General features: G+C 40.5%; 2 protein-coding genes across 2 annotated transcripts; both read right to left on the reverse strand.

Moving 5' to 3' along the window:
* Positions 1-1,048: 1,048 nt before the first annotated feature.
* Positions 1,049-8,196, reverse strand: LOC137290996 (scavenger receptor class F member 1-like). The gene is made up of 4 exons (XM_067822232.1): positions 6,040-8,196; positions 4,527-5,450; positions 3,743-3,830; positions 1,049-3,590 (listed from the first exon to the last, which is right to left on the reverse strand). Exons 1-4 carry the CDS (start codon positions 6,080-6,082, stop codon positions 3,455-3,457), a joined length of 1,191 nt encoding a protein of 396 aa, XP_067678333.1. The 5' UTR covers positions 6,083-8,196; the 3' UTR covers positions 1,049-3,454.
* Positions 8,197-13,234: 5,038 nt separating this feature from the next.
* Positions 13,235-16,579, reverse strand: LOC137291645 (scavenger receptor class F member 1-like). The gene is made up of 4 exons (XM_067823056.1): positions 16,458-16,579; positions 15,315-16,238; positions 14,464-14,581; positions 13,235-14,042 (listed from the first exon to the last, which is right to left on the reverse strand). The coding sequence occupies exons 1-4, from the start codon at positions 16,516-16,518 to the stop codon at positions 13,601-13,603; spliced, it is 1,545 nt and encodes a 514-aa protein (XP_067679157.1). The 5' UTR covers positions 16,519-16,579; the 3' UTR covers positions 13,235-13,600.
* Positions 16,580-18,134: the final 1,555 nt, after the last annotated feature.

Consider the following 18,134-nt stretch of genomic DNA (forward strand, 5'->3'; position numbering starts at 1 on the left):
CTGACTGGATGTGTGTCAGAAGCTCATTTCGTTCAAGATAATAGTTCAGTCGATTAGTAACTATTCTCTCCATAATTTTACATAACTTAGAGGTGGGAGAAATCGGTCTGTATGATGCAGGAAGCGAAGGAGCGTCACCTGGTTTGGGCACTGGACCTATTATTGCATGTCTCCATGTTCTAGGCAAGGATCCACAACGTCAGCTTAAGTTCAACAGTTCCCGAATAACAGCTACAGCACACTCTGGCACATGTTAAAACATTTCATAGCACAACTCATATGCCCCTGGCGCCGAATTATGTGTTCTTGATATGGTTACTTCCCAACATGGCAGAATACATTTCAGGCAGAAAATGTGCTTCAAAGGTTTGCTTATATTTTCTGAATTCATGACAGTAATTGTCAGAAGTGCTAACAGATTTAAATTGTTCAACAAGAGCATTTACCTTCTGACTCTTTAATATGAGTTCTCCAGCTTCGCCCATTGCCGGTAAGGGTGAATGGTTATTATTACCACTGATTGTTTTCACCTTGGATCGGATACTAGTTAATGGTGTAAATCTATTAATACTAGCTATAAATTCCCTCTATCTTAATCGTTTAGTACTCCGAACAATACGCTGGAAGGTAGCTCGTTTCTTACGAAAATCAGCTAGGTCACATGGCAAAGGCGAATGGCGAACTTTATTAGATGGACTCTTCTGCAATTCTGATTAATTGTGTTATGATATTTTCATTAGACATATCGACATCACCATTTATTAGATCGGATGTAATATGTTCAGCATACATGCTAGAAAATAATGCACAATTAGCCTTCTTTAATTTCCACCGAGGAACACTATCACAAGAATCACGATATGGTCGGATCTGAATTTCAGTTAAAACTGTAAAATGGTCACTACCTAACGCATATTCCTGGTATACATTCCAGTTATACTTACCAGGTATTGGTGATGATATCATTGATGTGTCTAAGGGAGAAAAATTCCATTTGCCAAGATCCATGCTGGTCATTTTACCATCGTTTAAGATGACAAGATCTGAATTATCCATCATTCATCTCAACGTGTGCCTCCTTCAACAGGTCACTAGGAACATCGATGTGAAGATGTATTTTTGCCGCCGACACAAGACGACTCATCTGTTCCTCCTTGGTTGTTGCATTAAAGCATCCCGAAAATAACCTCAAACAAGAAAGCTAAAAAGGTTTGAGGAGAAGTACTAAGGAATGGATTGGCTACTTGTACAGAGCTAACTTGAGCTGTATCAGCTGGATTTGATACACTCTGGTTTGAATCAGACTCTCGTAACTGAGTTTTACAATTACCGCTAGGCTTAGACCCTGATCTATCTGTAAAGGGAACATGACAGATTTCAACTGGTGATTTCGAGGCTTGTACTGACACAGATCGAGAATTCTGAGCGGTGGTTACAGATGCTGCATAAGTTTGAGTCGGAGTGGACTTGACTATACGAGCTGCTTCCGCATAGGACAGTTTTCTCTCTACTCGTAGCCTTTGCACAGATACAGCCTGCTTGTACCTCTCACACCCCTTGTAGGCAGCGTTGTGTCTACCACCACAATTCCAGCACTTGGATAAATGTTCTGAACAATTTTCTATATTATGTTCACCACTGCACCTTGGACATTCAGGCTTTTAACTTTTACATCTGGATGAAACATGGCCAAACTTCTGGCAATTGTAGCATCTAATTGCTCGTGGGATATACAGAAGCACACGAATGGATTGATTATACATCCTAACACATTCAGGTAAATGTGGTTGAGAAAGTAAGTAGAATGGGGGTAGTAAGTTCTTTTTCTTTCCCACGCAAAAGACTTTGGGCACATTTGACCTTTTGACTTACAACTCTTGACGTGAACACCGCAGATACATGCTACATTCATTGCAAGGTTACGTTGCTCAGCAGACCTACAATGTATCACTAAATCTCCCTTTCCAGTTTTTTATGGTTCACATCGCCAATGTTTTTTTTATGAATATCCCGAGCCAAAGCAATTGGATTCAAGGATGTCAAACGTAATCGTGGGTCAACAGAAGTAAAAATGACAACAGATTTAATAGGTAATGACTAATATATGTCGCCTCTTTTACGACTCGGTCATCCTCATGTTTTCATTTCAAACGTTTGGAAATCATCGACACATTCTCTGCAAATTCAACATCTGTCGAAGTTTCCTCAAATGAGGTAGAATGAATATCATCATCCCCATCCCCATCCCCATCCCCATCCCCATCACTGTCGCTCTCCATACCCAAATATATCAGTGACTAATACCAAATGAAGATTTCACGCTGACACAATGCGCGAAAACTGAGGCTACGTGGTATGGCGTGAGTGATTGAGCGGCAGGAGTTTCTTCCCTTGAACCGCTGTGAATCGATTAGAGATGGATATTGATAAGACACACTAACTAAATTACTGTAGCGACCACAACAAGTTACAACCAATCGTTTCTGGCTAGTAAACATTTAACTAAAGTCGATGCCCCATAATCAAGGAGGATAAGTACAACAAACTTTGTCTATAGCCTGAAACTTAAACCAAGAAATATTGATGAGATAATGCCCAGAGACAAACATTCTACTGGGCCTGCATCAAATACACCACTACGACTCGATTAAATAGTATACCATTTTACTTCAAAAGAAACGAGTGTGAAAATCTATGAGTCAACCAAATTCAATCTTCCTAATTCTGCAGTATGAAAACATCATTAAGGATTTTTTATGTGAAAAGTACAGCATCTCAGCTACTTGCAGAGAGATTAGTGATGTTATTTTGGTGCTATATGATGACGTCAAAATGTTCTGCACAAATCGATATGCAGCTAAGTGATATCACCCGTCGAGGCTACTTTTGGATGATGAAATCTACCTGTTGCACTCCGGTTGTACTCACAGATATGGCTGAGTAATTCATTTCGCATTTGAAAATATTCTTGAAAAGATATAATACAATGTACTTGAGGTAAGGACATTAATATGACAGGCGGTATTAACTTAACATCAATGTCTCAAAAACATTAAGTGAAATTAATTACGTTGAACAAAATTCATATATACAAGTGTCCATTGGATGACTGCCCTTATTATCAATATACTTCCGATTTGGCCGTTTTCTCGTACTCTTGTGGCCGCTTGACCAAGTCCGTTGGCGATTTTCGCGACACCACTGGCCGTTTCGTTGTCTTGCGTTCATTTAAAGAAAATCATTTTGAATTTCCATGAACACGTGTTCTAGTCTCGGTACCGCTCAGCCCTTCTCAGGACGTCCGAACATCATACATGTGGCATCCCCATTATTTGTCTCGAGAACAGAAGTGGACGTTTTTAAGACACAACATAGGGGAACCTGTTGTAGAGGTGTCACAAAGTATCGGAGCTAGTTAGACTAGTTGACGTCATCAGTGTGTGTCACCTGATGGTTACAACATCTCCAGGGTTGTAGCCTTTCGCTTTACTTGTGTCTGGGTGGTAACAAACGCGTCTGTCTCAGAGTCAGAGGTTGTGTGTGCAACTCGCTGTTCCTCCACATGGCCACGTTTATGCAACTTTCTCCACCTACAAAACATTGGAACATATGACGTAGAACAAAATGTACAATTAAATTTATGCCGCAATATATCATTCCCAAAGTCACATCTAGTCTTAAACTTTGATTTCACATTTTCTGTGTCTTATGATAACAATAGACATAAGTATTACGGACTTACCTGTAAATGACAAGTAGTGAAACAATTAAGATTAGAATGGCAACTGCGACGGTGACGGGTATTGCTATTTTTAGGATTCGAGAGTCATCTGAAAGACATTCATATGAGTGAGTGAGATAATATTCAACGTCACATCAGAAACATTTCTACAATATATGCATAAAAATTAATAAATTCAGAACATACAATTTAGAGTATCGCAGATGTTTACTTAAATCTAGCAAAAAGATATTACTGCAGAGTCACAAAACAGTATAAAAAACAGGCGGTTGATCAGCAGCAACTTGGAGGAGATCACTTTATTAGAGGTGATCTCAATTTAAAATTACTCACACGTTGCAAGAATATATACTCCACTATTAAAATGACGCAAAACGATTAAATTTGACCTATATACCCTCTTATAACGGCATAATTATGCGTGCATATACATATTGAGGTAGATATGCCTATACATGTTCTGCCATTATGCATGCTCCAGAGGCCATGCGAATTAGTATACTCATGAAGTAGGTACCTGTTTATCTACAGCCCAGCTGGCCAATATCTGGCTGTGTATTTTACCTGATGTACAGTATATATTTGCTTTACATTTTACATGTGACAAATATTGGCATGATTAAGTATACCTGAATAACTTTGACCAGAACAATTTGGCCAATTTATGGCTGTCAAATTTGCATTTCAACTAGATTTGGATTGAGGAATATTTAACGGGATTAATTTCCATTGTTTTGGTACAGTAAGGTGATGTCCCTTTCTTGTAATAAATATCCACACATACCTCTATCAATCCTGTTATCGCCCTCACTGGGATCTTCCAGAATAGTGTCAATACTTTCATCCGTCTTTCCAGGTTTATATATGAGGCACTCGCTATCGTTCTTGCGGCACTCCAGACAGTCGGGCTGACAGTGTCGGTCACACATATGTCCGTGATAACCAGCCTGACAGCCCTCTGTGCACTCTCCACTGATATCACAGAGCGAGTTGGTGCAGGTTGAACAACTTTTGTCACACTGTACACCCCAGTGACCAGACTCGCATAGAGAACATTCACCAGTATGTTGTTTACATCTCCTGCAACCAGTGGGACAAGATTCATTGCAGTAAGCGGATCTAAATCCGTCACCACATCCATCCCGACATACAGTGTAGTGGATGGTGTCGTCAAAGTAGCAGTTATTGTTTCTGCACTTGTCACTGCATCTTCTTTCACATGTCTCTCCGAAGAAACCTTTCTTGCACCCAAACGAACATTTTCCATGCTGGGAGCATTTGTTCAATGCACATTCTTCTGGGCAGTTTTCAGTGCACATGCCTCCTGTCCACCCATCCTTGCAGCCCCAAGCACATGAACCATCATAAAAGAAGCATTCTGAACGGAGACAGTTGTCGCTGCAGCGTTTGTTGCATTTGTCTCCCCACCAGCCGGAGTTACAAGCTTCGACACAATGTCCCGTGGTCCTTTCACAGTGGACTTTGTTGTCATTGCTTTTCCTACAGTTAGTTGGACATTCCAAGGAACAGCTCTCTGAGTACAAACCATCTGCACAGTGGACGCATATGCCAGTATGTCTGTCACACCCAGAATTGTCACATGTTGGGCAGTTTCGCCTACAGTCCTCGCCAAACCAGCCCCGCTCACAATACATACATGGCTTGGGGTCGTTTGATCTTAAACAGTGATTGCCGTATTGAGAAGCCTCTGAAATGAAATATTTCCTTTAAAAACAGGGAACAGGAACATTGTCATTTGGACAATTGCCGAGACCGAGAACAATTGTCACTGAGGATAGTTGTCACCTAGACATTTGTCACCGAGAACAATTGCTAGTGAGGACAATTGCCACCGGAAAGAAATGCCACTGAGGACAATTGTCGTCGAAAACAATAATTGCTACTGAGGTCAATTGCCAACAAGGACAATTGCCACTGTGAACACTTGTCACCGAGAACAATTGCCACCTTGGAACCTAAGAAGAACAAGCGATACAAGACCCATTCCTATACATCTCAGACATCAGTTTTGCGTGTTCAGAACAAAGTTGAATCATCTCAGTGCAATCAAACAACTTAAACCCGTATCCACAGAAGATTCTCATTATACATATATTTAACAGAGATTAGAAACATGTTACATGACCGAGTGGATTTAGTAGATCTACATGCAGGAATGATATCACACCTGACTTGGAGAAAGTGATTTGTCATGGACAAAACTGCGTTCTGTTATATATGGCCGTATTAATCTGTTGTATCAGTGTGTTAGCTGGTAATGAAAGGACGCTACTCACCAACAATAGCAACCAGAATCAACATGGCGAGACACCAGGGCATGGCTGTTGTTTAATGACTTGGTCATGAGGTCGAGTAATCCAGGTTGGTGAACGTCTGTGACAAGGTAGACGTGAGAACCGTCGTATCAAAGCTCACAACATCCATTAACACGTTCTGATTGAAGGTTCATGTGTCGTTGAAAGTAAACACAATTCTCGTCCACCACACCTTTACATATCGACCATTGCAGTAATATATTCGGACATGGATGACGCTCCTTTACGATAGGAATTCTCACAACATGACCCCACCACGTAGAACAAGCGGCATAGTTCACCTGCCTATCTTATCAACGTTTGCTTATACTTGCGTTATCGCTATGTTAACACTGGGAGGTAGATAGCTACCACGGCACGAACAAGCCGACTTCTGGAGGTTAGCAATAGTGTTGGCATTGATATAAAAACGATCATTACTTGCCATTTGGTTGTCAGATGTACGCCTAGTGTGGGAATGTTTGTCAATGTTCTCAATGCCCTTATTTCCATCAGTGGCTTTAGCTCCTCCAACAGACATATCTTATCAAATGTGTTGTATAATCTCTGCCAGGAGGTAGCGACATTAAAACAAATCATGGTAATTACTTGAGGGTACATATCATTTAGGGAAAAAAAATATGAGAAACATGCAACATCATTTAACTAATTTTGTATCTGAAGGCTCGCGGTATCAGGGCACAGTCTGCGACCAAAGCTAAGGACAAAGCATGCTCAGTATATTTTATGGGAACATTTACATTGTGACATAATTCATCATCTTACTTGTGATGTAGTAAGTCTGGTCATATTTTGTTTCTAGGTGTATGTATGTGTGTGTACGCATGTGTGTTTAAATTTGTTTGTCTGTTGATTGTTAAACACTACTCGACAATATTGCATCACGTTGGGTCTATAATTAACCAAAGCAATTCGGTGTTTGACACTATGAGCATCTATCTTTGCTAAAGGGATACAGTGGCATGTAACAACAATCCTGTCCACCTATTCCGTTTGTTCCATCTGCGACAAGCACGAATTCTAATCCACATTTTCTACCGATCCAACATATAAACCTATGAGAAAGTGCCATGGATGTATGCATTAGTCAGCCTCATTGTAATTGTACATTATTTCTAATGCCTAACGTATCATGAACACAGTGTTTATGGCTGACATCAGTTGGTCTGTGCATATGTCGTATTTTCCATCAGAAACACAGTTACCCATCATCGAGTTACATATGATCACTCTCAGCTATTCACTACTCGCATAGAATTTGATATAGATACTGGCAGACGTGTTACATACATTAGAATTGTTTTCATGTATACAAATTGACAGTGGCGAATGGCATCACCTACATGATCACTGCCTAGACAGCGGTCACCATGTGGCGTTCAGCATGTCATTCGAGCGGAGAGTCACAGAACAGTCACTATTTCCAAGCATCATAGAATTTGCCCACGTGAGGCACTGTCTTCATCAGCAGATGAACATCAACAATACAGAGTCCGTCCTGAAATATTGACAGTAGCGGGCGACCTCGCATAGGTGATCACTGCCAAGCCAGCTGTTGTATATATCCCGATGAACGTCAGTTTTTCGTGTGGATATGTTATCAATATAGCGGATAGTTACAATGTTTCGCACACCATGGAATCACTGGGCCGGTACCATCATACAACCTTTAGATAAATCATGCATATATTACAGGTATATCATTAAAACATAGGGGATATACAATATAGTTGAATATACTTTATATCATTAGCAGTAACAATGATTGGCACTGGCATTAGCCCTTTAACATCAGATGACCATAGACTTGGCTAGGTAACTGAGAACAGCTGACAACATTTACGTCATTTACGATCTAAAGTCAAACTTGTTAATGTCGCCTCCTTTCTCAAGACAATCCTGGATTCGACGAAGCATACTCCAAATCAAGCGTCCACTATCTTGGTTCATTCCTGCAGGGCAGCATCAAGTTCGTTGAGAGTGGTCTGTAGCTGACAGAGACATATGCGACATTCAAGGTCATCTCAAATATACTCGAGGACTGACAAGTCTGGGCTGAGTTCAGGCCATGGCAAGGTGCTCATGTGTTCTTATTGGCGGAAACAATATGTGTTCTTGCTGAAACAAACCAACGTTCATGTCGCTGTGTAAATGTCTCTATGATATGTCATTGTAGTACTGCCCACCGACACGTCCGTCAATAACAAGTACATGTGTTCCGTCCGAGTGATCTCATCCAACACACATACTGAGCCACCCATCCCGGTCGTTCACGACAGACAAGCGTCGCCGTCCGTTACGCCAATCCAATGTAAACCTTGATTCATCCAAAATGTGACAATTGCTTAACGACTATTGGACACCATTGTAGTCTTGCAGTAACGTCACTGCGTGACTGGACAATACATGGACATCTGGCATGCAGGCACCGTTGGTGTAACCAGTTTCAGATCGTCTATCCACTCGCTCTAACTCCGTGAAGCTCATGTCCAATTTGAGAGACACTTGTGCAAAAACAAGTTAAATTAGGGAGTCACAAAAGACATGAACTTTTTTTGCATGCTGATACGTCAAATCTGGAAATACAACATGACATTTTGAAAACCCTTCTCATGTCTCGAATGCTGAAAACCTGATGCAAACAACACCTGATCAAGAGTCTAAATACATGGACGTTTCTAATGTCGTTATACTATTAGTATAGATACACAGTGTTGACCATATTTTCAAGGACATTCAATAGAAATTCATGTAGATGTTCATTATAACTTCATACCTTATAATCAACACTATAGGGGTGTCTCAATGTCCAGGTGTAATGGCAGATTAACTCGGCACTGGAGTTTAATATGAGGTTACAATGTACTAAAATGCTACCAATAATATTACGTTGTGCCCAGAACACTGTGTCTTGAAGTCAAGAGATATATTTTATAACAGCCAAAACTTCCAAATGCCATTTCGTCATGTTTGGAACATGTGTAAATATTCCTATAATTTCCATTAATTCAAAGTCTTTTGAAACAGTAGAGGAATAGAGGTCGTTTTTATTTCTATCAATTTAAAAAAATCCATAAACCTTATCACATATAATGTTTTCATTCTGAGATGAATACACGCAAGTACTGCATTTAATGACCAAATATTCCAAACAATTTATACATAAAACATAGTTGCACACACCTAGATCATTTTACCTTGGTAAAACATTCCAAACACGAGTGAACGCATGGAAACACACAATTTCGTGCAGTGTACTCAAGTCGCCGTCACCAGGTTATTGGAACAATGGCTTTGTTTACTTAACAGATATCTACACCTACTGCAAAGATAAGTAGATAAGTTGTGTTGATAGGATCAACGAGTGTCGACTCGTCCGATGAGCTGAAAGTACATACGAAAACAGTATGTCAACTTACTGTAGCCCCAATGTGGTAGTGTTGGTATGGAAATCTGTGAAAGGTAAATAGTATTACGAGACATATTTGTATGCAGGAAAGAATATCATGGTATGTTTCAATAATACATCCGTATCGAGTACCGGTCATTTTGTTTTCAAATCTGAATTTGGACCGAATTTAATATTTCTCACTTAATGAAGACTTAGTACAGAAGGTGTTTGAAAGAAAGCTAATGTATCAAAGGTAGACTGCACAGTTAGATTTCACCGATATTGCGTGATAGGAATGTAATGAATGTTAAACACAGGACGAACTGGTTTATTTTGTACGTCGTTCTATGCTATTCAGTAACTGACATGGTGTTGAAAACATAGTTCAACCACACTCACTTACACAGGAGAGCCCAGTGTTCTTGTTGCAAATATATCATCAATCTCAAGTATAACACTTTTGAGATTATGTCTGCTGTTGATTTGCCCAGGATATGTAATACTAGGTAATGTTCAATAATTTCAGGCGTCTCAAAATTGCAAAGGTCACATTTAGAAGAGACCATCTTATCGACAATACTCCTTTAGCCCACAGTGCCCAAGTCAGAGACGTGACAATATGACCTCAACACGTCTTTACAACGACGAAAGTATGAGGAGTAAGTTGAGGAGTTACCCCCCTTTAGCCGTAGTGAACTGGTGTAAGATAAAGACATTCTAATGATGAAAGCTTCACTCAAGAGGACAGGTTGTTAAACAGTTTTGATTTCACTAGCTTAATCTTTCATGTACAAGAGTTGATGTATGTCAGGTTTCGTACCACAAGTTCATTAACAGTCAAATGATGATGAAACACAAAGATATATTCTAGTCCTAAAACACGTGGGCATGTGTACTAGTGCCGTGTGTAACCTTCTTGATAATTCCTTCATTTGTGGAAGCATCCGTAGTGTAGTGGTTAGAGTGTCCGCGGAAGGTCGCGGGTTCAATCAATGGCCGCGTTGAAATCTGGCACTTGATGGTTCCTTACTGGCTCTTGTCAGTAAAGGGTACAAGGACTGGTCGGCTTGGACTCTAGACTTTGAGACTAGCCGTGCCCGTCATATCAGTGAATATCAAATGAGTTTAAATGCGACGTTAAACCTCACCTCACCTCACCTCACCTCACCTCACCTCACCTCACCTCACCTCACCTCACCTCACCTCACCTCACCTCACCTCACCTCATTTGTGCACAAATCATGTCAACCAATATGTTATAGGAGGACAAAAATCTCAACCTTTACAAGGCAGAATATTGCATAATGACAACCACTTTTCCTTACAATATCACAAGCCTGGTATATGTTTCTTTCTACGCTATTGTATGATTAAAGTGTAAAGACATTTGATAAACATGTATCTAGATTAAATACTCAAGTTAACACTTGTCAGTGAAGTAATATATGCTGTTCAAATAAAGACATATTTACATTACGTCAAATACGGGTCGGCTTTGTTTACACACATGCACCCACACCTCGGTATATCCAACTCTAAACTCCAACACGGGAACGTTAGTCAATAGTTTATTCAGCTAGGAAAGAAATAATCGATAAAGAAGATTGAAAGTATGTGACCTCATTTGCATATTTATCGGATCGTGATAGCAGCTTTACTGCCGTATTTATCCATTCATCGCTAGCCCCGTGCATTACACGACACTGTAGGATACGAAGATACGACGTGGGATGGTATTGTGAAAGTAACGTGTAGTTGATTTATCTCCCTTTGTCACGTCTCACAAGATGAGATAATGCTATGGTATGAGATGATATGATTCATAGTGTTGTGCAGCTGCATTGTTGTCTGTGTCATTATTTATAGTGAGTAAACATTTGATCAACAACAAACAGTGTTTCAAGGAAAAAGAATTAAATGTTATATTTCAGGTCAAGGGTATTTTGCTGTTACCTACTCGTTCTTTTTTAAACACTTCATATGAGACTCCTAAACCAGACGATTTGCTTCAATAGTTATCGAAACGAAACCGGCACCAAGTTTTGAACTTTAAAATTGATTGATTGTGTGTGTGTGTGTGTGTGTGTGAGAGAGAGAGAGAGAGAGAGACAGAGAGAGACAGAGAGAGAGACAGGGAGAGAGAGAAAGAGAAAGAGAGAGAGGTTGTTCAAAGAATCTTTCACATCCACTTTACTGACTCCTAGCCCCAACCCCAGGTTATCAGCTTGTCCCATCCTTAACGTCTTGTTGTATCGACTAATGAGTGAGAAAGTGAGTTTAGTTTTACACCGTACACCGATATTCCAGTTAGTTGGCTGCGGTCGTAAACAATAGAGTCTTGACCAGACAATCCAGTGATCAACAGCATGGGCATCAATCTATGTAACTGGGATACAATGACGTGTCTCAACCAAATCACCGATCCCGTTAGTCGTCTCGCGACAAGCATGGGTTACTGAAGATCAGTTCTAACCCGGATCTTCACGGGTCTGTATCGACTAAACAATTAAAAAACTTTATGAATAGTATTACAACTATACTGATTTTCATTTAAGGTGTTGTTTGTGCTTCCCATACCATACCATACCATCACTCTATATGTGTACTAAGTGCACAAAGTCAAGTTACCCAGCAGTCATGACATCATGACACGTACTACGTACGTGATTAATGTATTTAGCTAGGTCACGTGCCTGCGTGATAAGAGCTTAACAAGTGACAGTATTCTACACACTGTGAGGGGTCAGGGTGCATACATTCCATATCACTGTTGGGGGGGGGGGATCAATGTGTCATTCTCCGTGAACAAGCACGTCGTGAATACCACGCCGCATATGCTGTCACCAACACAAGGAAGTGTCTTACCTGTTTACTTGCGTGCATGACAAGATGAAGTGGAGAAACCGCACACCTTCACCTTATCCCTTATTCGGCGATATGGACATGTGCGGAAATCGTAATGTGTTGATAAACACATCTGTGGTGTTTATAAAACATTGTTTTTCTTTCGGTTTCACATAAACCTCATTGTTTTTCTTTCGGTTTCAAATAAACCTATTATAACTGCAGTGATAATAATGACGGTGTTTCTGCTGATAGCGATGGTGAACTCATTAGGTACACAATCGTTTTGCAAACTTAATTACAGTCTTGAAAATATAACAACTGGATTACAATGTATTTATATGATAAGGGTTCGGAGAGATCTGTCAAATATTTAACACTGGTAGCTATTGAAGGAGTACGTATCGTTGTATTATGAGAGTTTTACTTTCAAAGAAAATCATTTCATTCATAAATTATCACCAATGGTTTTTCTGGTGATTACGAGTATTTATCTCTGTTCCAACAAGTAATTTACACATGGAAGTTCTCCATACAGGATAAGTCTAATTTAGGAAAGAAGCCAGCAAGAGCACCGTGAATAACTTAAAGGAAAAAGAGCTGATTCAGTTATTATGTTCAATATGATAGTCTTTCATACCTCCCATAATTACTTTTGGTGGACCGAGTAGGGTGTTGCCCTTGTGTTGTTTGAGGCGCTCAGTGTTGAGCAACTTATTTACACTAGAAACCCGAGACCGTTGGTACGAATGCTGTTTTTCAGAGCAGACGAAAGGGGTAAGCGTCTGAGACTGACATGACCCAAACATTACCTCTCGTATTAATCTGACATGCCGTTATGAAACTGGACTACTGTTTCCCCTCCTCTCTCTCACCCACACCCACACATGGATATTTCTTACTATAGTCACAAACAAATTCTTCACAGTTGTGTTCCATTTATAATGTAAAATTATTTACATCAAAATCATCAAGGAAGTCAGTTATGTGTTCCACTTTCACCTCACATAGGACACGTTTGCATATTGACTCACCTATATCATTATTTGTAAACGATAAGAATCATGTAAAGGATCTGTCGACAACATTTGGCTCGTGTGTTGACCCTATATCTGCCACGTGGACGGCAGAAGAAGTACACAGACAACAGGTTATTTCACACCTTTGGTGACCGCTGTTGATCATGATAAAGCCACTGGTAATTAAGTCACTCGAATATTTACGGTAGTCGTGATTTAATTTGGACAATTCAACGTATCCCGCTCTTGTGCTAGTCAAGATTGATAGTTAAGATTGATGACCACCAGAGACTGGGGTAATATAAGGACGAGGAGCTGGTCTCTGTTTGGGTGAGCTGTGTGACCCGCCAGAAAGACTCTCGTAGGTGGAACTGTCAGGCTCGGGAGACGCACAGAGGTTGGGTTGTTCTGGATATTCCGATGCCTGTTCGTCACAAGGTGAGGGCATTTGTAGTACCTGGCCAGAGGTTGAGAACACGCACTGCTCTGGCTCATCTTTAGACGGGGACACAATGTTAGACATTGGAAGGACCAGGGCAGGTCGAGTTAAGGTGTTACTTCTCATGGATTGGGCACTAGAGTCCATTTGGTCTTCGTATATGACACTGTACATGTTTCTACTGGGCTGTAGTGGGGGAGGGTCTGGGAGTGATCTTGATGGCGGAGGATCCGTCCTGTTCAGTCTCGTCAGACAGGGAGATCGGCAGTACCTGTTGCAACAGGAATAACAGTAAAGTACTCAACTCCACTTGACAAAGATGGAATTATTAGAACAGAGTGAGTGAGTGAGTTTATATTTACGCCGCTTTTAGCAATATTACACTAGAAATAGATTTCACACATTGTACCCATGTGGGGAATCGAACCCAAGTCTTTGGCGTGAAGATCGAACACTTTAATCACTAGGCTACCCAGCCGCCCTGTTACAATACAGATGACCAATGCTTTTACTAGTATGATTCGGTAAAAGTTTCCATTTGACCATTATAATATTGTTTCGCTAATCGCCGTTTGTTAACAGGTGATTACCAAAGCGTAAATCGTCGTTAACAGATCTCTACAACAACTAGTATCATCTCACGGTGTTTTCCACATATCCTAATCATTAGTAGTATCATCAGTATCACGTACCTTATCATTAGTATCCCTGCTGCAACTACACACAGTAAGAATATCCCCAATGACGCCAGTATGAAGTAAACATTGGTACCGACTGCTTCTTTTCCCGAGGTTGTTTTAGGGGTAGAATCTGTAAAAACACAACCAATAGTTAGATCTTGTGTTAAATCTTAAACTGAAACCTACATTTAAGAAACAACAGAATAATGATGACATGTCGCGGTTGCTATTTGGGGAGAAACCTTGAAAACATACACCGTTCATCATCTGTGTATTCATTTTGTCATCCATAGTAAGTTGTCAGTTACATTCCTTGATAAGTGAGTGAGTTTAGTTTTACGCCGCACTCAGCAATATTACAGCTATATGACGGCGGTCTGTAAATAATCGAGTCTGGACCAGACAATCCAGTGATCAGCAACATGAGCATCGATCTGCGCAATTGTTAACCGATGACATGCGTCAACCAAGTCAGCGAGCCTGACCACCCGATCCCGTTAGTCGCCTCTTACGACAAGCTGAGTCGCCTTTTATGGCAAGCATGGGTTGCTGAAGGCCTATTCTACCCCGGGACCTTCACGGGTCTCCTTGATAATGTGTTAATAGACGCACAATTTCAGATTTATCAAGATTATCAATATGGAACAAGAGGTAAGAGACACAACGATCATAACAATAAGAAGAGGGCGAAGAAGAATACGTAGCCCCCGTTAATACAACAGAGTTCAGGCATTTGATATGTTATATGACAAATAAGATGTATAGAACATGCGAGACTCTTGATTGTAAATCCATCGATGAAGTGTCATGCAAATGCATTCGTGACAATTGTGATGCACAGATGCGACAATAAAACAACCTACTGGTTCCCTCCCCTATCAAACAGGCTCCATCTTCCCTCCGGCATCTCCTAGACTGACACTGCGGGCTGCATTCTTGGTTACAGTCCAGACCATACTTCCCGTCACTGCATCCGTACAGACACTGACCTGTGCTTCTATTGCATGTGTCATCAAAACAGTTCTCACAAATCCGTTTACACGAAGGTCCGTAATATCCATTCTGGCAGCCGTGTCTGCATTGTCCTGAATGTTGATGACAGATATCCCGTATACAACGACTAGGGCATATTTTGGAACAATCGAGACCGTGGTAGCCATTCACACACCCTTTCAAACATTCCCCAGATTCCTGATCACAGATGTTCACGGAACACTTTCTGCTGCAGCTATCTTCACAGTATGGTCCCCGATGTCCAGGTGAACATCCTTCCAGACATCCATCAGCGGAACAACTACCAGCACAGTTTCCACAATATACGTCGCATTTCTTTCCGGCATAGTTTCTCCTGCAGCGCGAGCAGATGACGCTGGTGTCGTTACAGAGAAGGCAGTTAGAGCCACATGAAGACATTGTGTGGTTGTCCTGCCTGCATGTCCCGTCACTGTGACAGCCAAACACTGAACAAGTTCCCCTGCAGTCCTTGGCACACTTTGGTCCGTGGTGGAAACCGTCACATTCGCTGCATGAAACGTCATTGTTGCATCGCTTACAAACATGGGGACATTTAGAGGTGCATGTTTTACCCCAGAAGCCGTCTTTGCATCCATCTTTACAAGATACTGCACCAAATTCAGATGCATTGCAACGGTTGTTCATGCAGTTACCAGTGCAGTTATACCTACACTGGGGGCCGTAGTAACCATCCTTGCAGCCCTTTGTGCAGCCAGTTCCATCGCAGATCTCATCTTTACACCGCTGCGCATAACTACATTCATCAGACGCCTCTGTAAGTAAAATGTCATAAACCTTTAGTAAAACTAGTTACAGTAGCAAAGACCTCACATTTAGTCTACTGATTAGAATCGGGAATGAATGCAAACAAGCCCATGATCTATAAACAATTGATCGGTTGGTTTGAATGAATGGATGGCTAACACTGAGTTTCAAATGCGCTAGTAAAATTTGTAAATTTTCAACATGAATGATGGGACCCTTTCGCTTACCACCTATAGATCCACTGACAAGGAGTATCAGATAAGGCAGTCCGCTGTAAACATCCCACATGTCTGTTAAAAGGACCTTTCCCGCTGCAAAATATATGTGCAACAGTAAATGACCGACAGACACAAGTGAAAACATCTGATTTAACCTTTGACCACAAATAACGAGGAAATTATTCCGGTGTAATGTCCAAACAGTCCTAAAACCTAAACTTGAAATGAAATTAATGTATCATGTTTCCGTTTATATTTGATTTTTTTTATATAAAAACGGATTGCTTATGGCATTGACTATGCCACGACACACGGCTGTGCAGTCTGTTTTATCTTACCCGTAAAGCTGCCTCGCTGTAGAACTTTACTGTGGAAGAGGGAAATATTCACATAAAGGAAGTTTTGAATTTATAGTGTAAATGAATGTAAACAATGAATGGTAAACGACGCGTCCAAGTTAGAACACCGAGTCCACAAGAGCTGAGTGTATGCCGAGTGTTCATCACGATCAATGGACCTACTTAAAATACAAAACTCCCAATAAAAAGTACGGTTTGAAAATTGATATATATGTAATTATGAAACTTCATTGTGTGTCAGTGCGTCCGCGCATGAGTATGTGTGTGCACTAGTCTGAACTAATCCATGGCTTACAACGGTATCAAATGGGATACTCAGTTTTAGCACTTTAATGCCAAGCGCCAGGCTCGGTAAAAAACAACTACCGTAGTCCTTACAAGCTTCTATGGGTGTGAACTTTAACCTATTCTGCATGGTAGGTAGATTATGCAACGGCCAATGCAACTCCTCCTTTCAGGATTTATTCTGTGCCCAATTAGCCACATTTCAAAACAGACCAAGAGTGTCACATAGCATAACCGACACGCTTCTTCAAACCATTATAGAATACAATATTTTTAAATATGTGAGATTATCCTGAAAATGGGAAGTTTTCATGTAAATCCTTATGGCGTTAAACAGTTTTTAACAGTGTTAACACTATAGCTTTGGTGTATATAGACAATCTTGTTTGATTTATGTTTATCCACAATATAGAATCTTACAATTCTGTGTACAAATCCGTTCTTGAGGAACTTTCAATGAACTGTAATGACGGTGATTGCCATATAATTATACATTGTGAACATTATATGTACAACAGGAATCAGATAGTTTCCAAACTTTTAGAGCTTTTTCTTGGCAAATTGTCTGTACGAATAGAATTATGCCAGACGTTGAAATGCTTTTACTCTTTTCTGAGTAAAGTACCTGTTACCGAACACATAGCTGAAATGTCATCCAGATGTATGAATGTACTGTTTTGTAAATAGGTGTATTCCACGGTATCCTCACTCGAGTGTGTATTGTAGAATCTGATCCTTGCCTTTGCTCTGTACATGTGCATAGCCGCCTTGTGAATATGTTGTAAATATTTGACGTATATATGGAAATGATCTACGGATTGAAATCTGGAGGAAGTAGAGATATTCATTCATTCATTCATTTATTCATTCACATACCTAGTTTTGTTTGTAGTGAAGGGTGTCTGTGTGTCTCCTTACTATCAACAGTTAAGGGTGCAGTTCTCGCATATTTCAGCATCAATACCGACATCTCCCTGAGTGATTTTTTTTCTGATGCATGCGCAGTTTACATTCGGCAGACGCCATTTCACAGTCGCTAAGA

Source organism: Haliotis asinina, chromosome 7 (genome assembly GCF_037392515.1).
Source record: "Haliotis asinina isolate JCU_RB_2024 chromosome 7, JCU_Hal_asi_v2, whole genome shotgun sequence".
Taxonomy (NCBI): domain Eukaryota; kingdom Metazoa; phylum Mollusca; class Gastropoda; order Lepetellida; family Haliotidae; genus Haliotis; species Haliotis asinina.